This window comes from Macrotis lagotis, chromosome 7 (assembly GCF_037893015.1).
Source record: "Macrotis lagotis isolate mMagLag1 chromosome 7, bilby.v1.9.chrom.fasta, whole genome shotgun sequence".
Classification (NCBI taxonomy): Eukaryota; Metazoa; Chordata; class Mammalia; order Peramelemorphia; family Peramelidae; genus Macrotis; species Macrotis lagotis.
Genome location: NC_133664.1, coordinates 196,039,396 through 196,062,299, shown reverse-complemented (window position 1 = coordinate 196,062,299; position 22,904 = coordinate 196,039,396). Strand labels below are relative to the sequence as shown.

General features: G+C 35.3%; 1 protein-coding gene and 1 long non-coding RNA gene across 3 annotated transcripts in view; both read left to right on the top strand.

Annotated features, from left to right (window-relative positions):
• The window catches only part of LOC141493255 (uncharacterized), a 59,948-nt gene extending 56,161 nt beyond the window's left edge, over positions 1–3,787 (top strand). The window contains exon 3 of the long non-coding RNA XR_012470163.1: positions 3,180–3,787. This is a non-coding gene — a long non-coding RNA (uncharacterized LOC141493255). The remainder of the gene's footprint in view (positions 1–3,179) is intronic.
• Positions 3,788–4,523: 736 nt separating this feature from the next.
• On the top strand, positions 4,524–21,923 carry STRAP (serine/threonine kinase receptor associated protein). Of its 2 annotated transcripts, none has more exons than XM_074194358.1 (10): positions 4,524–4,868; positions 6,348–6,483; positions 12,166–12,247; positions 13,456–13,528; positions 14,738–14,834; positions 15,519–15,656; positions 16,803–16,939; positions 19,717–19,866; positions 20,723–20,785; positions 21,371–21,923. In XM_074194358.1, the coding sequence occupies exons 1-10, from the start codon at positions 4,757–4,759 to the stop codon at positions 21,430–21,432; spliced, it is 1,050 nt and encodes a 349-aa protein (XP_074050459.1). In that variant the 5' UTR covers positions 4,524–4,756; the 3' UTR covers positions 21,433–21,923. The 2 variants fall into 2 exon arrangements, with proteins under 2 accessions (XP_074050459.1, XP_074050458.1); XM_074194357.1 differs by having other exon boundaries at positions 4,526–4,868; positions 20,720–20,785.
• The last annotated feature ends 981 nt before the right edge of the window (positions 21,924–22,904 follow it).

Here is a 22,904-nt window from a genome sequence, read left to right as displayed (position 1 = left end):
TAGGGGCCTCTTGGGGATGAGCCAATCAACAATATATAAGTGATGAGAATGATCCGATATTGTCCTGATGAACTCTTCTTGCCTCAGAAAGTCTATAAGGGCTAAGGCAAAGGAAATGGATGGACTTGGCTTAGAGCAATACCTCTACGTTGTCATGGACATGCAGGATTACTGAAGATCAAAGCATTTCTTGGGAGTGAAAGAAACTAAGTTCCAGAAATGACTATGTTGAAAGGAGCTTCCACTTAAAAGTGAGCAAGGACTTGATCACAGAACTGGAAATTTCTGCTAAAATAAACCTAGCCAGGTGGTTCATATAAAGACATTTCTAGCATTTTGTTACCTTAGTACCAATAGAATGGTCATCAGGTTAATTCAATGAATACCAGTTCTGTTTTATCTCTTGTCAGAAATTTGATTTCTGGTGATAAACTCCTTGTATTAAAAAGTATTACAATGAAATAATTTTGATTACTCTCCGAAGTTTATTATACAATGAAATGTTTATCAAGTAATCAAGTGGTGTGCTTATTGACTTTGCTGATGACATAAAGCTAGAAGGAATAGCACATTAGATGATAGAATTATGTTCTAAAAAGATCTTGTCAAGGTTAAAAGAAACAATAAGGATCATAAAAACTGCAATTAAGAGACTAAAAGAAACATTTTTTAAAAAAGGGGAATACTGTTAAAATAATACTGAGATTCTCCTGAAGAACTGGCACAGATGAGAAACCATTCTCCAGAAAACAAAATGAAGCAAACTGAAATTTCTAACATTAACTGTACTGTGCTAGCTCTTTTATATAATTAGGTGGCAGGAAAACAAAATGACCCTATAGAACCAGGCTAGCTACATAAAAGTAGTCTTGTTTCTACCACATCCTACTCCTTATTCCCTAAATTTTTTATGGGACCCTCTACAAAAACAATAGTGACGTAACCTTAATATAAGCAGCACAGGAAGAAAAACCCAATATAAAAACATTATACAAGTATAAAACAATGTAAAAAGACTTTAAAATGATGAAGAAAGGAAATCAAAGGAAATTCAAAGAATTTTTTCCAGGATAAAGTAGGCATGTTGGCTGGGAGCAACATCTAAGTTCACCAAACAGGTGAGACACCTCTAAAGCTAAGTTACCCTATCATAGATCTATATTATCAAATTAAAATTGCTAAGAGGTTATAGGAGACTTGCATGCAATCTATTCTGAGGCCCAAGTTGATACCAGGGACTCACCTTCTATCCATACAGTAGGCTCACCAGTCAAGACTTCCCCCACCCTAGGAGCTCCATTAGGATAATGGTGTGATAGTAGGCTGTAGGGTAAACCATTTAGCTGGGATGCAAATATGAAATTCTCTTAATCATAGTGGTCCAGTTTGATTGGATGAGACCTATATTTGGATATTTACTTAGTAATGGTGTATATATATATATATATATATATATATATATATATACATGTATTTATATACAAGGTTAGACTCACAGTCCTTATATGGAGTCCAGGTTGCCAGTCATACACCTTGTTTATAGTTTATGATACTCATGTTAGTCTCAGATTGTCATGATACTGACTGTTCTAGGCCTCTATAAATGTTCAGGCTAGGAGGCAGACCATTCTTGTGGGTGGAGTAGACAGCAGGTAATGGCAGAGATGGAGCAGACTGGACAACGGGGAGAAGCAAACTAGGAACTGATAAACAAACATGGGCTATGCAGATAGATCCTGCAATCTCCTGCTCTCAAAGCTATACAAAAAAAAAAAATCTTTTCAAAGCCTCTTCAGAATTCCTTTGGTCTCTCTGAATAAGAATCTGAAAAGCTCTCAGGAAAGGAGCTCCTGGTTTATGTTTGGAGAAGTCAAATTGATTTTTCTTAAACCCTGCCCTCAAGAAAATTAGGCTGATTTTCCCTACAGGTACTGAGTCTATCCTTGAGACTTGTTTGGATAAGAAGACTAAAGGATGAGGTTGTTGACATCACTTCCTCGTGCCTAAATATAAAATATATATGAAAAGTTAGTTTCAAGTGCTCTGGGATATTTGACTTGTGAAAACTTTAAATGGACAAGGCAGATGAGCTTTGCTTTGCTCATCTGAATTAACTCAAGGGATTCTCAATGTAATCCTTATATTTTCTTCTAACATAGACATTTCTTCAGGTTGCAGAGAGGTATCACAAACCTTAAGGTCTAGTTAATTTACACAGAAGATGGAATAGGAATGGATTGGAAAGGATCAAAGGGTACTATATGCAAAAACAGTCTGTTCTGATCATTTAAGTCCACCTAAAGCCTAGATTCAAAATATTGTTGGACTAGAGATCCCTCTTTCTTCTTGGGATTCTGGTAATATATCAGTGATACAACTTCTAGGAGAAAAGATTTAAAAAAACCCTGTGAAAATCAGGGAATGTGATGATAAAAAGTGTGGTTTGTTAAAAGTTCACTTCAAGTACCCATATGTACAAAAAAATATATTTATAGCAGCTCTTATCTGTGGTACCAAGGAATTGGGAAACTGAGGGGCTGCCCATCAACTTAGGGAATGACTGAACAAGTTTAGTATGTAGTTGTAATGGAATATTATTTTGCTATAAGGGATAATAAATTAAAAAAAAAAACAGGGACAATACAGGAATTGAGGCAAAGTGAAGTGAGTAGAATTTGGAGAAAGTTGCACACACTAACAACAACATTATAACAACAATCAACTTTGTAAATTGTTACTCACCTCCAGAAAACTAAAGAACTGTGCAGATTTAAAGCGTTTTCTTTGCTTTTTTTTTTAACATGACTAATGTGAAAATAAGTTTTGCATGACTTTATATGTATAATGGATATTATATTTTTTGCTTTTTCAATGATGGAGGAGATGAAGAAAGGGATAGAATTTGGAATTGACAAAAAAATTGTTTTTAAAGTCCACTTCAGTACTGCAGTTTAAAAGCTGCTCCAGGATGGGACAGAAGACAAAAAACTCAGCAAATGTGATGATAAAATTGAATCCCTATAATAGTAATATGTTCTATGACTTCCTTATGTGGGTTGTTTCCACTATTAGAATCTAAGCTTCCTGAGCACAGGGATATTTTTGTTATCCTGTTTATATCCTTAGATTTTTAATTAATTACTTAATGAATGCTTTTTTTTGAATTATCTATTTTTCAGAGAAACTTTTGGCTGGAAAAGATGGGCCATTCATGAAGTGAGAGCAAGGGATAACCAATGAGCAATTGGTATGCATTCAATCGCCAAGACATTTCTCTCTGGAAGGTTTGGCTGAATTGTAATCTATATCATGGAGGGTGCTGCTATAGAGATGAAATCTCATGGCAGTTGTGCTCTCTTGGAAAGGTGTGCGATTTGATAAAAGTGTGAAGGCAGTAAAGTGCAATGAAAAAAGTGATGCATTTGGAGCACTGGGTTAATTCTGGTTCTGCTATTTGTAATTTGACTCTGGAAATATCACTTAATAGACGAATTAGTTGGTACAAGTAGGTAGAGTGCGGGACTTGGAATCATGAAGACTCATCTTGGGTTCAAATCCTCTGTGTGATCCTGGGCAAGTCATTTAACCTTATTTGCCTCAGTTCTTTCATCTGTAAAATGAGCTGAGGAAGAAAATGGCTTAAACCGCTCCTGCATATTTGCCAAGAAAATCCCAAATGGGGTCCAGCAAGAGGTGGACAGGTCACTTAATGTCTGCTTCTGTTTTCCCATCTTTAACACTAAAGAGTGGGACAAAAGGACGCAGCAAAGGTAAGCTTCATGAAGGCTGGGACTGTTTCATTTTTTTTATTGTGTTGTTAATACTTAAAAAGAATAATTATAATATATAATGTAAATATATAAATATGAAAGAATAATTTTAATAAATTACTTAATAAAATGGTTGCTGATAGGTCCACGAATGGGTAGCAGGGCAAGCAAAGAGCTGAATTTGGCAACCTACTGGATGACTTGGAATCTCCCTCCTGGGTGACCTAGGGCAAGTCCTTTCCCCCTCTCAAGGCTTCAGCTGAGAAGGACCTGCCTGTACAAAGCCCCTTCTAACCCTAAACCTAGTGTTCTGAGAATAATTGTGAGTCCTTTCAAGGTCTAAATTCAGAATCTTATAAAGATGAAGGATCTTGCAGTATGCTTCCTCTCACTTCAGGGTGGCTTTTGCTTTATTATGTATATTTAAAATATAAAAAGGGGAGGGGGGGGCTAACACTGGGAGGGCGGGAGCAGGGAGCAGGGGCCGTTTCTTGTCTTAGAACAGCTTAGGTCGAGATCCAGTCCGAAGACAATATGGCGCCAGGCAGGCCTAGACCCCAAAGGGGCGAGGCAGGGGCCTCCTCGGCTGGAGACAAACTGCCCAGCGGGGTGGCCTTTCCCTCTCTCATTCTTTCTGGAACGTGGAGAGAGGGAAGGCCCGGGGCGGGGCCTAAAGTGCGTCACTTCCGCTGACTGCACGTCATCGGCCTGCGTCACTTCCTGCTGGCGGCGCCCGGCTCGGCGCTCCCCTCTCCTCCTCTCCCTCCCTCCCTCCCTCCCTTCCTCCTCCTCCTCCTCCTCCTCCTCTCCCTCCCTCGGCGGCCAGAGCCCACCCCGCGCTGACTCGGAGGCCGCCGAGTCAGCTTCGTGCCCTCCCCCCCACCAGCCCCGGGCGGCGGCACCAGGGCCGGGGCGGCCCCCGGAGCACGCCAGCGAGCCCACGGCGCCTCCCTGCAACGGCCCGCTGAGGAGGAGCCGCCGCCGCCATGGCGATGAGGCAGACCCCGCTTACCTGCTCCGGCCACACGCGGCCTGTGGTGGACCTGGCCTTCAGCGGCATCACCCCCTACGGCTATTTCCTAATTAGCGCCTGCAAAGGTGAGCGAGGCCCCGGGCCCGGGACTGGCGCTCCCAGGGCCGGGCGGCGGAAAGGAGGGAGACGGGCCGCGTTGGCCAGGCCCCGGGCCCCATCTTGGGAGGTGGGCCCAGCCGCCCTGGCGTGGAAAGGCTGAAACCGGATGCCGAGGTGTGGGGGCGGGCGGGGGTCGTGGGGGACCCTCCCCAGGGGAGGCCAGCCTGTGCCCCCATGGGAAACCGAAGCAGCCTGGAGGTGGACATGGGGAGCGCCTTGTTGGCTGCGGGTCCCAGGCACATGGCAAAGCAAACTTACACAGTTTCTTGGGAATGAGTTTACACCTTGTTTTTTATTTTACTTTTTAATCTTTTATGACTTTACTCTTAAAGATTACAAAGTGTGTTAGTTATTTGCTAATTTTTTTACTTACCAGTTACTAATAATTACTAATAAAATATTAAGTCTGAATAAATTTTTACCAATTTACGACACTTAAGTCAAACCTCCTCTCCTCCCCTTTTTTCCTAACTTATTGTACTCACAAAGTATTAAATCACATCCACAAGTCCACTTGATGAATTTTCATACTTAAAATGTGGATTCAAACTTAGTATCGGATATTTAGTACTTGTACCATGGAGGAAGGAATTCTTCCTTTATCAACAACTGACCAAAGTGAGCCCTTCCATGACTATAATATAGCTTCAACAGTCAAAGATTGTACTCAAAGAAATTCTTTATTTAGTTCCAAGAGTTGTGCACAAAAAAAAATATCTCCTGATATGGCCAACTTGGTCTCTTTAAAGTGTCCTAATGACCTATTTATTAAAGGGCTAAATTAGATCAGATCTAGTTTAGACCCATCCAGTTTTCAAGTTTTTTTGCTTGATAATTCTTTTTTTCTTTTAATCATTCACTAAAATATTGGAGGTCTATATGTAAATGAAAATACTTTGTGACTTGTGTTTGCTATGTTAAAATTTTTCATTTATCACCTTAGATTTTACATTTGAATTAGGGTATAACAAGTTAATAGTTAAGTTGATCATATCATTTATATCTACCTGATGATAAAAAAAAACCTATAGTTTGCTTGTTTTCCCTAAGCTTTTACTTTGAGAGCACTTTTGAAGATTTGTTGGGTTTTCCATATGACTTTACTTAGCTTTTATATTTAATTGTGATACAGTTAAATTATTTCCACAGTTACTCTTTTTTTCTTATGAGACCTTCTCCAGAATAGAGAGCTTGCAAGTGAAGAATACATTTTACACTACAAATAGCTTTTTCTTAGAAAATTGCCTGAGATACTAAAGTGACTTGTCTAGAGTCATGTAACTTTTCAGTTCCCCAATTGTTTCATCTCTGGGAATTCATTATTACAATGAAATCACATGTTCAACAGGAAAAAAATACAGCTGTACAGAAGACTTGAGGGTATTTAAGAATTTTTAGAAATGTACCTGAAATACTTACAAATAACTTTTAAAAATTTTGTTTAGATGGTAAACCTATGCTACGCCAAGGAGACACAGGAGACTGGATCGGAACATTTTTGGGTCATAAGGGTGCTGTTTGGGGTGCTACATTGAATAAAGATGCTACAAAAGCAGCTACAGCAGCTGCAGATTTTACAGCGTAAGTAAAGGCATGTTTTCTTTTAACTATATTCTGGTGAGTTATACTGTGAAATATCCAGGATTATTACCAAGCAATACTATTTATTCCACAAGTAATATTGAATCCTTTCGGGTTCAAGGCACTGACCTACAGTTGTAGAGTTGATTGATTTAAAAAATTATTTGTAAGGAAAGTGATTGGATCTGACTTCTACTGTTTTAGACTAGCAAGATTATTATAGTGTCAGTGAAATATCAGTTGTTTCAAATGTTAAAAGCCTGCATACAATTAACTTGAACTCTACTCAATAAATAAAATGTGTACACAGATAATTAAAACTCAATGAAAGCCTACTCTATGGAAAGACAAAACTTCTTGCCTTCAGGGGGCTTATGCTCTATTGGAATGTTAAAACATGTACATAAATAAAGTAATTTCAAGAGGTAAAAAAATGTTTATAATTTTGGATTGATTGGGAAATGGGAGGGGCCAGGTGTCAGAAAAAAGACTTAATGGAAGGAGATAGAATCAGAGCTGGGTTTAGCAGAAAGAGACATTCTGTAAGTGAAGGAGTATAGTCCAGGCAGAGGAGAGCTTGTTTGCAAAGCTTCATAAAGGGGAGATGGAATATTATGTACAGGAACAGGCTAATGAACTAGTATAGTCAAAACGAAGGGTGTAAGAAACAGTTATAGGAAATGAATCTAGAAAGGGCCAAATTCTGTAGGGTTTTAAATTCTAGACTGGGGGAGTTTTATGGTTTATCATAAAGACTACAGGGACACTTGGAAGATTTTTTGGTAACCAGTGACTTGATCAGGCTCCTGAATCAACTTGAAAACTGAACATAATAGATTGGAGAAGGCAGAAAGATCAATTAAGAGGCTATCACATTAGGTCAGGTGAGGTAATGAGAAGATAGTAAGAGCCTGGGGATAGAGAAGAGGTGAGTATCAAACAGGTGTAAGATGTTGCTACCATTTGTTTTGAAGACAGGTTGAAAGATTTTGGTAGTATTTAATTCAATTTTTAACTTATGAAATACATGTATCCATACATGTAATATATACTAGCACACATACCCTTATGTCTAGAATCTATGTGTGATTTTGCTGTTGGAGAATACAGTTTATCTCTTAGTGGAAGGAAAACTTAGAAAAAGTTGCTTGAGACTGAGAGTAGGTAACTTTGTCCCATGATCACATAGCTGTTTCCAAGATTTGAATACAATTCCTCCTGACTAGAAGGCCACCAGGATATCCTCTATAGCATACTACTGCTAAGTAGAGAAGGTGCAGTGTGTGTGTGTGTGTGTGTGTGTGTGTGTGTGTACTGAAATAGGGAATTGATTAGATACATAAAATTTGAAATCCTTAATTTCATAGTAAGCAATGATATAATGCTGAACATACATTCTCATTTGAATTTTGCAGCATTTCTGAAGTATCACTACTCTCATTTAACAGAAGAGGTCAAGGCTTACATATCTAATAAATGTCAGTGATAGAGTCTTATTTCCCCCACAGTACATACACTGACTCCCTGAATTTGATACTATTAATCTTTCTTGAATTGTAATATTTCATTATCTGCTGGTTTCTATTACTGTTACTCTCTTGATTCGTTTATATATGCTCATCTCTTTGATCCATATTGGTTCCTTTTCCTGAGGTGTGAGTATTAGGAAAATAATTTGTTTTGCATCCAACTCATTTGAGAAGATTTCATGTGGTAAAAAATTAGTTTTCAACACCCTAAATGTATATGATCAATGAGGCATTGTCTTTTTATCAGTAAATTCTTAATGCAAGAAACAAGTATAAACATAGCACATTGTAGACAAAAGTTTGAGAACAGCTTGTCTGCAGTTGTGTATTCTCAATGTCTAACACTTCCTTTTGGAGTAGATTATATTAACCTAACTCTATACTCTTTGCCTGCTTCCAATGAAGTTTAGGTTAAGATAGAGACAAATTTTATTATCATAAGTTTCCGCTTTGAGTCAACATAAATCCTTTATTTGGCTAAGTGATTATTATCTGTGTTGCCATTTCATCTCCTGTGAGAATTAATATGTATATTTTGAAACACATGAAAATCAGTTTGAAATGGAAGTTAAGCTGAATTTGGATATTATAAAATGTTTTTCTTAGCTTTTTGGTGAACATTTCTTGTTATTGTTTTGTTAAAAGTTAGACTTTTTTTTTCCACCCAAGGTTATCAGTTGGGTGTAGATATTGGTGAAGGGAGGAGATTCAAACTCCCTTAACACTTGAGGAATCAGATTGCTTTTTCTTTTGGAGTTAATGTCAGCATGGCAACTTTTATAGGAAACTAGCCAGGGTCTCCCCATCTTTACTATGTTCATCACAAAAAGCCATATATAGTTGAATGTATTAAAGGATTTCTGGTTCTTGAGTTATTCAGCCAATCAGTTTTTTAGGACCAGATTATCTTAAGTTGTGCTAAGTTTTTGGTGATTTGAAGATGGACTGGAATGGGATGAGACTTGAGACTGGGCCACCAACACCAAAGCTATTTTGGTGTTCAGATATGAGATAGTGTGATGGCCGTGTCATAGAGGAGAAGAAGCTCTGTCATAAAGGAGATATGCGTGTGTGTGTGTGTGTGTGTGTGTGTAAGTAAAATTGGCTAGACTTGGAAACCAATTAGGAGAGTGAGGAGTTGAGAATACCATTTAGCCTGGGCAATTGAAAGGATTGTTTATCCTTAATAGTTATAAGGAAGTTAAGAAGAGAGGAAGATTGAGGGAGAAAGATAATAAATTTGGTATTGGATAAGTGGTTGGAGAGTCCAGTCTGGTAGGGCTGGATAAGTTATCTAAGTATCATTAGCACATACATGATGATTGAATCCATAGGAGTTGATGATTTCACTAAATAGATGATAAAGAGATCAACATACACTGATCTCTTTCCAGATTTAGAACCATCTATACTGATCCAGGCATGATTTGGATGAAGCCTTAGCATTGGAGATTGAAGAGTGGTCAGTTAGATGGAAGGAGAACCAGAAGTGTGGTGTCATGAAAATCTAGAGAGAAGAGAGTATCAATGAAAAGATGATGGATAACTGTCAAAGACTGATAGTACTTTTGAATATATAAAATAACTACAATGTATGCCACTTGTTTCATTTGTAACTTTTGTAGTAAAGTTGTTAAAATGGAATGATGAGGACATGTAATAGTTTCCAGGGAAAAGCTGAGGGGACACATCCTTAGTCACCAACTTACCTTAGTTTTTAGAAGATTTAACCTTTTTTTTTTAAGGTTTTTGCAAGGCAAATGGGGTTAAGTGAATTGCCCAAAGTCACAGCTAGGCAATTAAGTGTCTGAGGCCAAATTTGAACTTAATGTCCTCCTGACTCCAGGGCCGATGCTCTATCCACTGTACCATTTAACTGCCCCCCCCCTTTTTTAAATGAAGTTGTTACTGTGAACAAAATCATTTATAATCCCAATGGAAAGGTTACTGAATTTAGTCTAATGCATATCCCTACTCTGCCACTTACAGCTTGTATGACTTAAAGCAAAGCACATCTTTGAGACTTGTTTCTCTCCTTTGTAAAATAGAAGTTGGTACTGCATAATCTCTTAAGGTTCTTTCTCTTCTAAATCTACAGTTTTATCTATGATCTTTCTCATCTTATCCCACTAGACTTCAAGTTTCTTAAGAAGAGAGCCTATACTTTTTTTCATTGTATTTCTCCCGGTAGCTATAACAGTTCATTGAAAATATTTATTGCATAATACTTTTGTTTTGAATGAATGAATCTTTCTTAATAGACTTTGAGTCTTTTATATATGTGTGTGTGTATATACATACATATATATATATATATATATATATATATATATATATATATATATATATATATATATGGTAATTTTACATTTTAGACCTCTGTGTCTTAGAATTGAAAATGGAAGTGAAACAATCTGTTCAATTCACCATATATTTAAATGCTTACCAAATGCAGGGCACCATGCTTTAGGACAAAGGTCAAACACTACATTGAGACCTGTAATTCTGAGTGTAGTCCAGATCCAATTAAGACATAATTTGGAAATATTTTTTAAAATAAAAAGAGAACTTAGAAAAATAATACATGGTTTTCTGAGTCAGTATGAGGAATAGGATTCTTTAGGCATTGGGGATCCTTTTGTATAGTTTATTTGTATAGTTCTCTTTCTGTTTGATACTGTTGACTTAAGACATCTTTTTTTTATTGTATTTTAATAAGATGGTGAGTTCAAATCCCCCCCTGCCCTCCCTTCTCCCCTTTCCCTCTTGCACAAAGGCGGCACAAGCAGTCTTATCTAGGTTATACCTGTGCAATCATGTTAAACATTTCTATATCAGTCATGGGAAAGAAGAAAGAGAACAAAAAGAAAATAATCACCAAAAAAAACCAAACCACAAAGTGAAAAATAGTATATATTGTTCTGCATTCACACTTTTTTCTGGAGATGGATAGAGTTTTCTATCATGAGTCTTTTCGAATTGTCTTGGCCTGTTGTATTGCTGATTCCAAATCCAGATCCAGATCTGGATTTCAGATCTTCTTATTTGTGTAATGATTAGGAAAATCACTTAAACTCTCTGGGCATTGTTTTTTTTTTTTTATCTGTAAAGGCTTTTCCTAAATGAACTCACAAGATATCTTCAGCTCTAAATTCTGAGGAATCATTTTTCTGGGGCTAAATTTTTTGTTTCCTTTTTTTTCTTTAGTAAAATGGGAATTCTTAAGATTATAAATTTAGAGAAGGAATTTTAAGAGGTTCAGCTTCTTGGGAGTTGGTCTAGATGATATCCTAGGACTCCTGTAACAAATGTTATAATCCTAAATACAAGAGATTTCTTTTCCTCAAGAAACTCCCACCTAATTGGGGAAAAAATAAGGCACAAAAATTAAAACACCAATAAAACACTCATCAGAGGCATCCTACTATATGTCACACATTGTATGAGACATTAGAGAAAAAAGAAAAATAATAAAACAGTTCCTGCCTTGAAGGAGCTTACATGTTACTCATAGTTGTCTTTGACTATGCCTGAAATTCAGAGACCAAAGCAGACCATAAAAAATAATATTCTGTAATGAAGTATTTAAACTCCCTTGACTAACTCCTCATTCAATGTACTTTTTTTTTTCAGATTAGCTAAAAATGCCTGTCTAAAAGGATTTGGGGTGTGTGAGTGTGGGATTGGGTTTAAGTGACTTGCCCAGGGTCACATAGCTAAGTATTATGTGTCTGAGGTCAGATTTGAACTTGGGTCCTCCTGACTAGGGCCTTTGCTCTATATTCTGCACCACCTAGCTGTCCCCATCTTTTTTTTTAATAAATTAAATATAATTAAATTAATTATATATGCTTGATTGTATTTGCTCAAATCCTTTGCTTCAGTAGAAAATATGACAAAGCTCACAGAGAAATTAAAATTAATGTATCTTTCATTTTACCCCCTAACCATATCTGAGATTTAAGAGAGTCTGTGGGTATTTGGGGATGCTAGTAAAAAATCCATACTGCTAATAGAATGTTATTATTATTTCATTGAACATCATGTTTTAGCTTGTATCTTAATGTTTTGGTTTCATTTCCCATTCATTTCAGATTATAATTAGTAACAAAATTTATTCTATCATATAATTTCTCTTTTTTTTAATTTAAAGCAAAGTATGGGATGCTGTTTCAGGAGATGAACTGATGACCTTGGCTCATAAACACATTGTCAAGAGTGTGGATTTCACTCAGGTATGTTAATTTAGTTTTATTATAAGGACCTAGATAACCACTAATAGAGAGTGCATCATTGATTTGTCTTTAATATAAAACATTTTTTAGAAGACTAATAAGTTGCATTCTTTTTCTTTTTTCTTTTTTTACTTCTTTGGAGGCAGTTGAGTTTTTGACCAGCTTAGGGTCATACAACTAGTAAGAGTCTGAAGTTAGATATGAACTCAGGTAGTCCTTCCTTCAGGGCTAGTGCTGCTCTATCCACCTAGCTATATTGTTCTACATAAAGGGTTAAATAGACTTTTAAACTCAAACTTTAAAAAAAAAGAAGAGGGTATATTATTAACGTGATATGCCAAATCTGCCTTGTGCATATATTGTCATAAGTTTTTTTTTCTTTGCTATCACAGTTCAGTTTTCCCCCTATAAACTCTCCTCTCATCTCTAACTCATTCCCCCCAAACCTGACCAATTAGAAACCCTCCCTTATAATAAATATAGCCAAGCAAAATCAAGCCAAACATTACCTGGGTCAAATAGTTTTTTTAAACCTTTTTTTTTTTAAACTGGTGATAGTCTTGAGATGCTGTTGAGCATCAAATTTCTAGCACAACCATAATGCTTAGAGCAACTGACCTAAGTGGTTTTTTTTTTTAAAAAAAAATATTTATTGGGGGTGGCACAGCGGATAGAGCACCGGCCCTGGAGTCAGGAGTACCTGAGTTCAAATCTGGCCTCAGACACCTAATAATTACCTAGCTGTGTGGCTTTGGGCAAGCCACTTAACCCCATTGCCTTGAAAAAACCTAAAAAAAAAAAAATTAAGGCAATGGGGTTAAGTGACTTGCCCAAGGTTACACAACTAGGCAGTGTGGATGAATTTGAATTCAGGTCCTTCTGACTCCAGGGCTGGTGCTCTATCCACTCTGCCACCTACCTGCCCTCTTGACCTAAGTGCTTTTGAAAGTTATATGTGGAGATTTGAAGCCAGAACAAAACCCTGTTGAGAAGGATCCAAGGTCAGGGTCAGAGAAAAAGGGTTCATATGGTACTTTGGGAAAGGTAACATGATTGGAATACATAAGAGAAGATTAAAAGAGCATGTTGACCGTTATTTCCCCTTGACTTCAGCATCAGTTGAAACTTATGACTTATGTGACTTTTTATTTTGAGAAAATGGTAAATCTTTTAAAGCTATTAATATTTTACTTGTATATCTTTTTCAGGATAGCAACTATCTATTGACAGGTGGTCAGGATAAACTTTTACGCATATATGATTTGAACAAATCTGAAGCAGGTAAATCTACTTTTGATGTGAAATTAATAGCAACTAGAATCAGGAAGAATTTGGTCTAATTGTATGCATTGTGCATTGAGGAAAAATTTTAAATTGAAGATTTTTATATTCTTATTTTTAACCTATTCCAAGCAATTTACATTACACTCATAATAGACTCTTAATAAATCAACCAGAGTTGATTGGGGGATGATAATTATCCCTTTTCTACTTGGCTTCAAAGTGAAGAACCAGATTTGGTGGTGTGAATTACAGGTAGTGTATTTTGACCTCAACTTGAAATTAAGTCTCTAGGTAAGATAAGGGAAAAGTTTCCTAATGATGGAATAGGCAAGTTTGGTGGTACTAGAATTCTTTAGACCAAACTTAATTGACTAATTGCCAGGGTTGTTATAGATGGAAATCAGTCAAGTTTTGTGGTCCCTTTTAACTTTGTAACTTTGTGATCTCCTTAATAATAGCCAGAACTTGAACAGAGTTTGCTACAAGACTGAATAAAATATAGCTTACAAAATTCTGTGTATTTTGCTTCTCTGATCACTTGTGTATAGGTACCTGAGATTTCATTGGTGTTGAAAAATTCTGGTGAAAAAACTTCTTAAATGTAAATAAACACCTGTGATTTAATGTCTTAAGGAGTTGCCTGGGGTCACATATGATTATGCTTTAGTGGTAGAATGCAAATCCACTTATTCTGGCTATTTGCTGTCTCACCCCCGTCTATCTGTTTGTCTCTTGACATTTTTAACATTTTGCAATTAGGGATTATAGAATTAAAACCAAAAGAGATATAAGAGGTAATAGACAATGTGAATTCTTTAGAGTTGTATATTGATTAAATAACTTGGATAGCACTTGAAATTAGTGCTTCTTTCTGAGCCCCAAGTCCAATACTCTTCTTGACTATACCACTTAGTCATTATATATCTGGTATTAAACAGGCTTTAAATAGTAAAGACATATATGAGTTATTAGCTATGGATTAATTAAGAAAGTATAACTAGCATGGACTGTATAATGAAGGTGAATACTAGCATTGTTACTAGCAAAGACATGTAATTTTTCTTTAAGCCTGATGATATGAGACTTATACCAGCTATCTCTTTGGGTTGTTTTGAAAAGAATTTTACAAATAATAAGTGCTGTGTAAATGTGAATTCAGAAATATCAGCTTCTATTCCTACTTAATATTTCTTTTCTTATTTTAAGAACCTAAGGAAATCAGTGGTCACACCTCTGGTATAAAAAAGGCTTTATGGTGCAGGGATGATACACAGATTCTTTCAGCAGATGACAAAACTGTCCGGTAAGTAAAAGATAGGAATTCCATCAATTAAAAATAAAATAATAATTATTTCAAAATAGTTTCTTTTGTAATCTTGTGTTTTATGTTGGGCAGTTTACCAGAGAATCAAAGGGGTCAATGAGTCTATGACATGAAAAAGTTAAGAACCCCTCTTGTATGTGTATTTTTCATAGTTTGATTTCTTTTGTATTTAAATTCATACAGACCTCATATTATGTTTGACTTCTATATCTTTAGATGTACAAATGTAGATTTTTAAAAATTTGAGGAAATTTATCTGTTTAGAGTTTTTTTTGCTGATTATCATATTTGAGTAATTGGGTAGAGAAGTTTCTCATGTTTGAGAACAGTGTTTTTTTCTGAGAACTGAGCAATAAAAGCTTAACTTTTTAATTTCTGAGTTAATTATATGAAAAGGTTAGCATTCATTTGCCTTGGCAGGAATATGGATTAGTTCATTTTATCAAAAGATTAAGAAATTATATGACATAATAATGTTAATTTGATATTGTAAGGAACCTAAAATGCTGTATTAAGAGTTTCAATCTTAATATATAGTTGTTATACCAGGGGTTATGATTGTATCTTACTGGTAACTTTGGTCTGTTTCTGTAAATCTTACTTGAGCTTCTCAACTCTCTTCTAACTCCCCCCATCCTCACCTTTTTTTTTCCCCCTTTATAGCCTCTGGGATAGAGCTTCAATGACAGAAGTAAAGTCTCTAAATTTTAGTATGTCAGTTAGCAGTATGGAATATATTCCTGAAGGAGAGATTCTGGTAATAACCTATGGGAGATCTATTGCTTTTCATAGTGCAGCAAGGTATGTTACATTAATAATGCTATTATTGTATTTTCCTTTAAAGACTAGGATTTGTGATTTTTTAATTTAAAATTTCAAAATATATTTTCAGTGGGAACAATTTTGGTTTCAATTTATACCCTTTTTGCCTCCATGTGCAATATTTGATGCACATTTATTTTTTTCTTTTTCTTTTATTGTTATTTAAGGCAATGAATGGGGTTAAGAATGACTTGCCCAAGGTCACACAGCTAAGCAATGAGGCACATTTTTTGTAGAAACTTGGCTCTTGTTCTTAATTTTCTCTGGATGATTTTTAAAAATTTAAACTTAAAATGACATCACATCATCACATTCAACTTAGATCAGTGTAAAGACTAACAGACTACCTTCTGTGGAGGAGGGGGGAGGGAAACAATAGGGGAAAAATTGTAAAACTCAAATAAAATCTTTCTAAAAAAATTAAACTTACCTCTTAGCTATCATTCTTAGTTCACTTAGTTTGGTAGATACTGTTACTTAGTTACTGGATTATTGGATAGTTGAATGATAGCTTCATTGTGTACATGTTCTCTACCTTGTTTAAATCTTCTGTGATATTAAAAACCTAGATTTTATTTTGCTTCATTTGCATAAGCTTTTAACACACCAGGTCTCTCACTAACAAATTTATTTGGATATTTAATTTTATATTTTTCTTTAACGGTGTCACATTTTTCTGTTAAAACTGAAATAGAATGCATGTACTTACCCCAACTTCCAGGCCAAGGCTGACTATAGCCAGTCTGAAAGTTTTGATATAATAAAATTGTTTCAGTATTCATACCATGTTTATTCCTTTGCTGTTTTCTCAAGTCACCCAGTCAAATCAATGGCATAACTCTATAGTCAAACTTTTTATAGATTTCCATTTAGTTTTGCTTTTAGACCATAAATCTCAAATTTGTATTTTATAGTTTTGGTTCTCATATCCAGTGTAGTTTTTTCTTGACCTTGCACTGTGGTATGGGTGATACTTATTTTTTAATCAAGGAAAATTACAATGACAAGAAGTTTGACTACACTTACATTTGAGAAAAAAATCTGATTAGCTACAAAAAATTTTGTTCTACATAGATGGTTTTTACTTTGTATATATTGAATATGAACTTCTCCTTTCCTTTTTAGTCTGGAGCCAATTAAATCTTTTGAAGCTCCTGCTCCCATCAATTCTGCATCTCTTCATCCTGAGAAAGAATTTCTTGTTGCAGGTGGTGAAGATTTTAAACTTTATAAATATGATTATAATAGTGGAGAAGAGCTAGGTAAGTAATCTTTTTTTAAATGTTGAGGCTATCTTTTATATACGTGTGTGTGTGTGTGTGTGTGTGTGTGTGTGTGTGTGTGTGTGACAGCGACAGCTAGGTAGGATCAGGGAAGAGTACAAGGCCTGGAGTCAGGAAGACCCGAGTTAACATCTGACCTCAACACCTACTAAATGCATGACTCTGACCAAGTTACTTAATCCTATTTGCCTTAGCTTCCTGATCTGTAAAATGAGCTGGGGAAGCAAACTTCTCCATTTCCTTTGCCAAGGAAACCCCAAATGGGGTCATGAAGACTTAAGACATAACTAATGCCTGAATAAAAACATCGTGTGTGTGTGTGTGTGTGTGTGTGTGTGTGTGTGTGTGTGTGTATAATTGTTGAATTTATCCAGTGTGTGTGTGTGTGTATAATTGTTGAATTTATCCAGAGCTCTTAATTAATTGAAAATTCACATAGAAATGATATTGCCAAGAAACTGAAGCTTTTTAAAATGCAAGTGCATTTTTAATTTTTGCCATTTTGAATGGAAATCTTTATGAAACAGTTGACATTTTCTTAAATTAATAGTGATGCTTTCTCAAATGTATCAAACATAATTTTCTTTTTTAACTCATTTATAGAGGCAGTATATAGTATAGTGGGAAGATCTCTAGAGTTGGAGTTAGAAATTATTTGATCAAATCTCTCCTCTGATATCAATGTAATGTCTAAGTCCCTTAACCTAGAGAACCTCAAATTCTCTCACAGATAAAATGGGGGCAGAATGATTAGACCCAGTTCTAGTCTGTGACCATCATTATGAACTTGTGCAATGCTTTGCCCTTCTGGTCTATTCTAGTGTGTAGGGTGAGGTTGGGTATGAGACCAGGGTCAGTAGATTTATGCCAATACTAGAGAGCTCTTAAGTTACAGTGCAGTGCTTTTTTTTATCCTATATTTTTTATGTTTTTTGCAAGGCAAATGGGTTTAAGTGGCTTGCCCAAGGCCACACAGCTAGGTAATTATTAAGTGTCTGAGGCCAGATTTGAACTCAGGTACTCCTGATTCCAGGGCTGGTACTCTATCCACTGCACCACCTAGCCACCCCTACAGTGCTTTTTTTTAGCTGTTTAAAATTTTTTTTGTTGAGCTATAACTTCTTGCTGCTCTCAGCACATCTTTTTCTATTACTCCATTCACATTATCAAAGGTGAATGCATATAAAATAGGAGTAAATGCACTCTTAAGAACTTCTCTATGAATATATTGAGATAGGTTTAGTGAGTATTAATGTTCTCTTTGGTTGCTCAGAATCCTTTTTTACTTTTAATCTCAGGTAGTTTAGGATGTTCAGATAGAGACCTTTAAGTACATAAAAAGTGTTAACATGCTATTAAAAAGATTTTTAGTTAGTTTGTGAGTTAGGAACTTTTAAAATAATGCATTTTGATGCTGGTGTTATTTTTATTTTCTGAGCAATCCATTAAAAATGGAGATAGGATTTTCTCAAATGTGGGACCAAATTGAATGTGATGTCAATATTGGTCTTTTCTTTCAAGTATCTCATGTATTTTTTTTTAAATTCAGTTAAGGCTTGAATTCCATCTTATTCAAGAGAATTGAAATCACAGGAATATAACTTTGCTATTAACTTTTGCATTTTTCTTCACTGAGGAATTTTATTCATGATTTTGTATCATTTTCTTATTATCTTGCTTGTCTTTTTCACTTCAGAACTTCTATTATAAGGGTAGACATGAAAAGGGGAAAATACAGATTAATAATTGGTGTTTTATTCTAATTTAGAGCAACTATCAGAATAGGTTATAAATTGATCCCTGTTTTACTGTGGGGAAAGTTTAGATGGCATTTAGTTGTTTTACCATTGGTTTTTTTGTTATTTGAATTTACATGATGGTTTTTACTTAAAATTTTCATTTTGTTTTAGAATAGGTTATAGATTGAGAAATGAAGTTACAGAAAGGCTAATTAAAGAATTCAGGGAACCTATTTGATTCTGTATATAAACAAAGATCTGCACACACATACATGCATATTTCATCTATCAATGGCTGAATCAACAATTTATGAATGTAGGTTCATTCAGCCATCATCTGAATGCCTGCTTTTTACAAAGTATCATGCTAGACTAAAGTTGATTAACAAATGATCCTAAAATTATATTTTAAACTGGTATGAATTGTGTACTTACTATTGCCTTGGTGAGATATCAGTAGGTTAGCAAAGGGTTTTTAATCTTTGAAATTGAGCAAACCAAGTATAAAAACAACAATGTAAGCATGAAAAGTTAGGAAAAAGGGTATGAGAGGAAGTAATGGAACTTGACTGAAACTCACAACATTATTAGTTTATATACTAGATTCCTTCTGCCTGGATTCCTCTGATCTTAAAGATCAGGAGTAGGGAGATCCTAGAACTGGAACTGCTAACACTTTAAATCCACTTGTCACCAACTCTTACTAATCAGATATTTTTGCCCATTCCCCTGTGGCAGGTAGAACTACATCTTTTTTGGTTGTGGTCAGTCAAATACAAGATGTTCATGCTGTCCCAAATCTGAAAAATTTCTTGAGAGAATTCAAAAAGGGCAACTTTGGAAACAGTGTATGTACAGTGTCTGCAGTACTGTTTGCATATAATATTTGTAGATTTTTAAAAATTAGCTTAGTGTTCCTCTCCCTGTTCTATACTTATAAGGGCTTTTCTCCCTAGATCATTAATTACTGCCTATTATTAACTTTTAAATTATCTAATCAAATGTTTCTTCTTTCAGAATCCTACAAAGGGCACTTCGGTCCTATTCACTGTGTAAGGTTTAGTGCTGATGGAGAACTATATGCTAGTGGTTCTGAGGATGGGACATTGAGACTATGGCAGACTGTGGTAGGGAAAACATATGGCCTTTGGAAATGTGTGCTTCCTGGTAAGAAATTTTTTTGAAAATTTTGGCATTAAGCAGTCCAGTTTTTTATCTTAAAATAGTTTATTAGAATAGAACTAATATAGCTAATTATTTTTAAAAAGTAAATGGGAATAAGGGATCTCCCACTTATTTGAACTTATTTTTATATGATTTTCTATAAATTATTCACAAAATGTTGTAAAGTAGGATAGAGAATTAAAAATTAGTCACTAAGGATATATATTTTTTAAATTGTACTACAGGGTCTGTTTTTGGAAAATATAAGCCTGTTTAGTTGTTATGCATATGTACATATATATGTTTTTTGGGGGGTGGAGTGGATGTGAATGCAATTTAGTATCACTATGCATGTATTTTAAATGAAAACTGGGAATTCTGAAAAATTTTTAAGACTCAGAACAAACTGACCATCAGTGTCAAGATGCATAATTATTGCTTCCCAAATAGTTTTCTATAGGCAGTGTATAAAATGCCGAGCCTGGAGTCAGGAAAACTCCTGAATTCAAATCCAGTCTCATACATGTAGTAGTTGTGTCACCCTGTGTAGATCACTTAACTCTATTTGCCTCAGTTTCTCATCTGTCAAATGAGCTGGAGGAGTGGCAAAGCACTATTCTGTCTTTGCCAAGAAAATCCCAAATTAGATAGCAAAGAAACAACTAAACAATAAAAATTGTGGTCTGAGCCTAAATGATATTTTTGGAGCAGAAGTCATCACATTACTATTTTGAGTTTTCATTAACAAGAACTACTCCTGTTATTTTTGTAACCTTTCATCACAAAGCTTTAATAGGGCACAGTCTTTGTTTAATTTTGGTGATGAGAATTAATACTTAAGGCTTTCTTTCCACAGAAGAAGAGGGTGGAGAACTAGCAAAACCGAAGATCAGTTTTCCAGAAACAACAGAAGAAGAACTAGGTATCATTTTAATTTACTTTAATGGAATCAGATGCCTTATTAGGCATCTGATATTCATAATCAACATCTATTAGATGTTGAACATCACTGAAATTTTATGTGATTGGAAATCATGATTAGTTGGAGAATCTTGAGGATTGACCATTTAAATTTACATTAAACCTAAATCTTTAAATGAATTAGAGCAGTATTCTTTGCTTTTACATAGAATAAGTATCATGCTGAACAGAAATATTTATTGATGTACTAGAAATATCCCCTGTCCTTGCTTTGTCATCAACTCAAATGAAGACATAGAGAGCGTGCTTAACAAATTTGATATGTGGTAGTAAACTAGGTGGGATTAATTAGAATGAATGACTGAAAAAATCTTGATAAGTCAGAATAATGAACTGAATCTTAATAAGATGAAATTTAATAGCAGCAAACATGAAGTCCCATGTTTGGTTTGTCTATCAAGATATTGGACTGAATGCCTTTTAAGGCATGTTGAATTCTAAAATCCTTAAGCTTCTAAGGGAATTTAAAGCTTTAAAATGACTTGTCTAAATTGGTGAGTTACTTTTTTTTTTTTCCTCTTTGCAGAAGATCTTGGCTCAGAAAACTCAGATTCCATCTATAGTTCCACTCCTGAAGTGAAGGCCTGAGCACCTGGAAAATGCCACGGATGTTATGCCACATGTGGACTAAAACAGGCAGCAATTAGCAGAAGCCTTACTGAGTTACTCTCTCCATAAGGCAAACATGGGCAGTAAATGATGGGGAATGCGATAGCTCCATTGTTGGAACTAGCTTGGTGTTGTCTCTAAGTGAAAACTTGAGACTATCATAAAATGGCGGGTAGAATTGTGCTCATTTAGTCCACTATCCTACTGCCTTTTTGAATGAACATGTGCAAGCCAACATCCAATTTCTCCTATTTCAATTAGATTTCTTGTAGCCATTTTACTTTATTATGGAGAAAAAAAAATGTAATGGCCTATTTTACTTTTTTTCTGAAAGCAGAAAGACTTTTGCTTTAGTTGTAAAGAAGGGAGTACATGATAAAGTATTTGGTTTGATTGATTTCTCTCATTGTACACTGCTTCTGAACATCTAATTGTTTTCAGTTGTCTAAATAAAATGCCTCTACAACGGTCTCATGTTTTGGTTTTTGGGGAGAAATAGAACTTGCAGAAATACAGAATAAATAAAGTTGTTATCCATTTTCTCTTCAGTGTATTTAAAATACATTTCTATTTAACCAGTATAAAAGTAGTAGTTTTATGTTTTTCAGATTTTTGAGAACAGATGGCCATTTTTATTTAGAGAAATTTTAGTGCAAGTTAGCTGTTGATAAAAAGGTTTGAATGAAATCATCTTTTACAGAATAAGTGTTACAGACCATTTTAGGTGAAGAAAAAAATTTCATTCACAAATGTTTACTGTAAAGGGAAGCAATATTTTACTAATGACTTAGGGCTATAATTCATGCATGAGGACAGTACAGGCTCCTTCAAAGAAAATTCTGTTTTATTTAAGGAGTTTAGCTTGAGTGATAGGATGGAGCTTGGAGTTCACATTTGTCCAACTCCTCATTTTATAGATGAGGAAACTTGGGGCCCAGGGAAATTAAGAGAATTTTATTCAGTAAACAGAAGTGAAAGCTTACAGCAGGATGTCTCCACATATGCTAACAATGTAAACATAGTAAACACAGCTAAAAGGGATAATTCAAGTAGTGAAGTGGGAGATGACAAATATAAAATTAGTCTTTGCCACAAGTTTTAATTATGGAGAATGCTTTACACATGATCTAAATGGAAGGAACTTCTGGATGTTTAGTCCCAATAATTTTTTTTTTTTTGCAAGGCAAATGGACTTAAGTGGCTTGACCAAGGCCACACAGCTAGGTAATAATATTAAGTGTCTGAGACCAGATTTAAACCAAGGTACTCCTGACTCCAGGGCCAGTGCTTTATCCACTACACCACCTAGCCACCCTCCAATAAATTTATTAAGATTATTTTGTGCTAAGTTCATCAAGCCCTTAAAAGTAGAGGGCCATGATTATTAAAAAGTAATTGCTACATAAAATGCTAAATGGAAGAATGATGGCTATGGACTATTGAATTAGAAT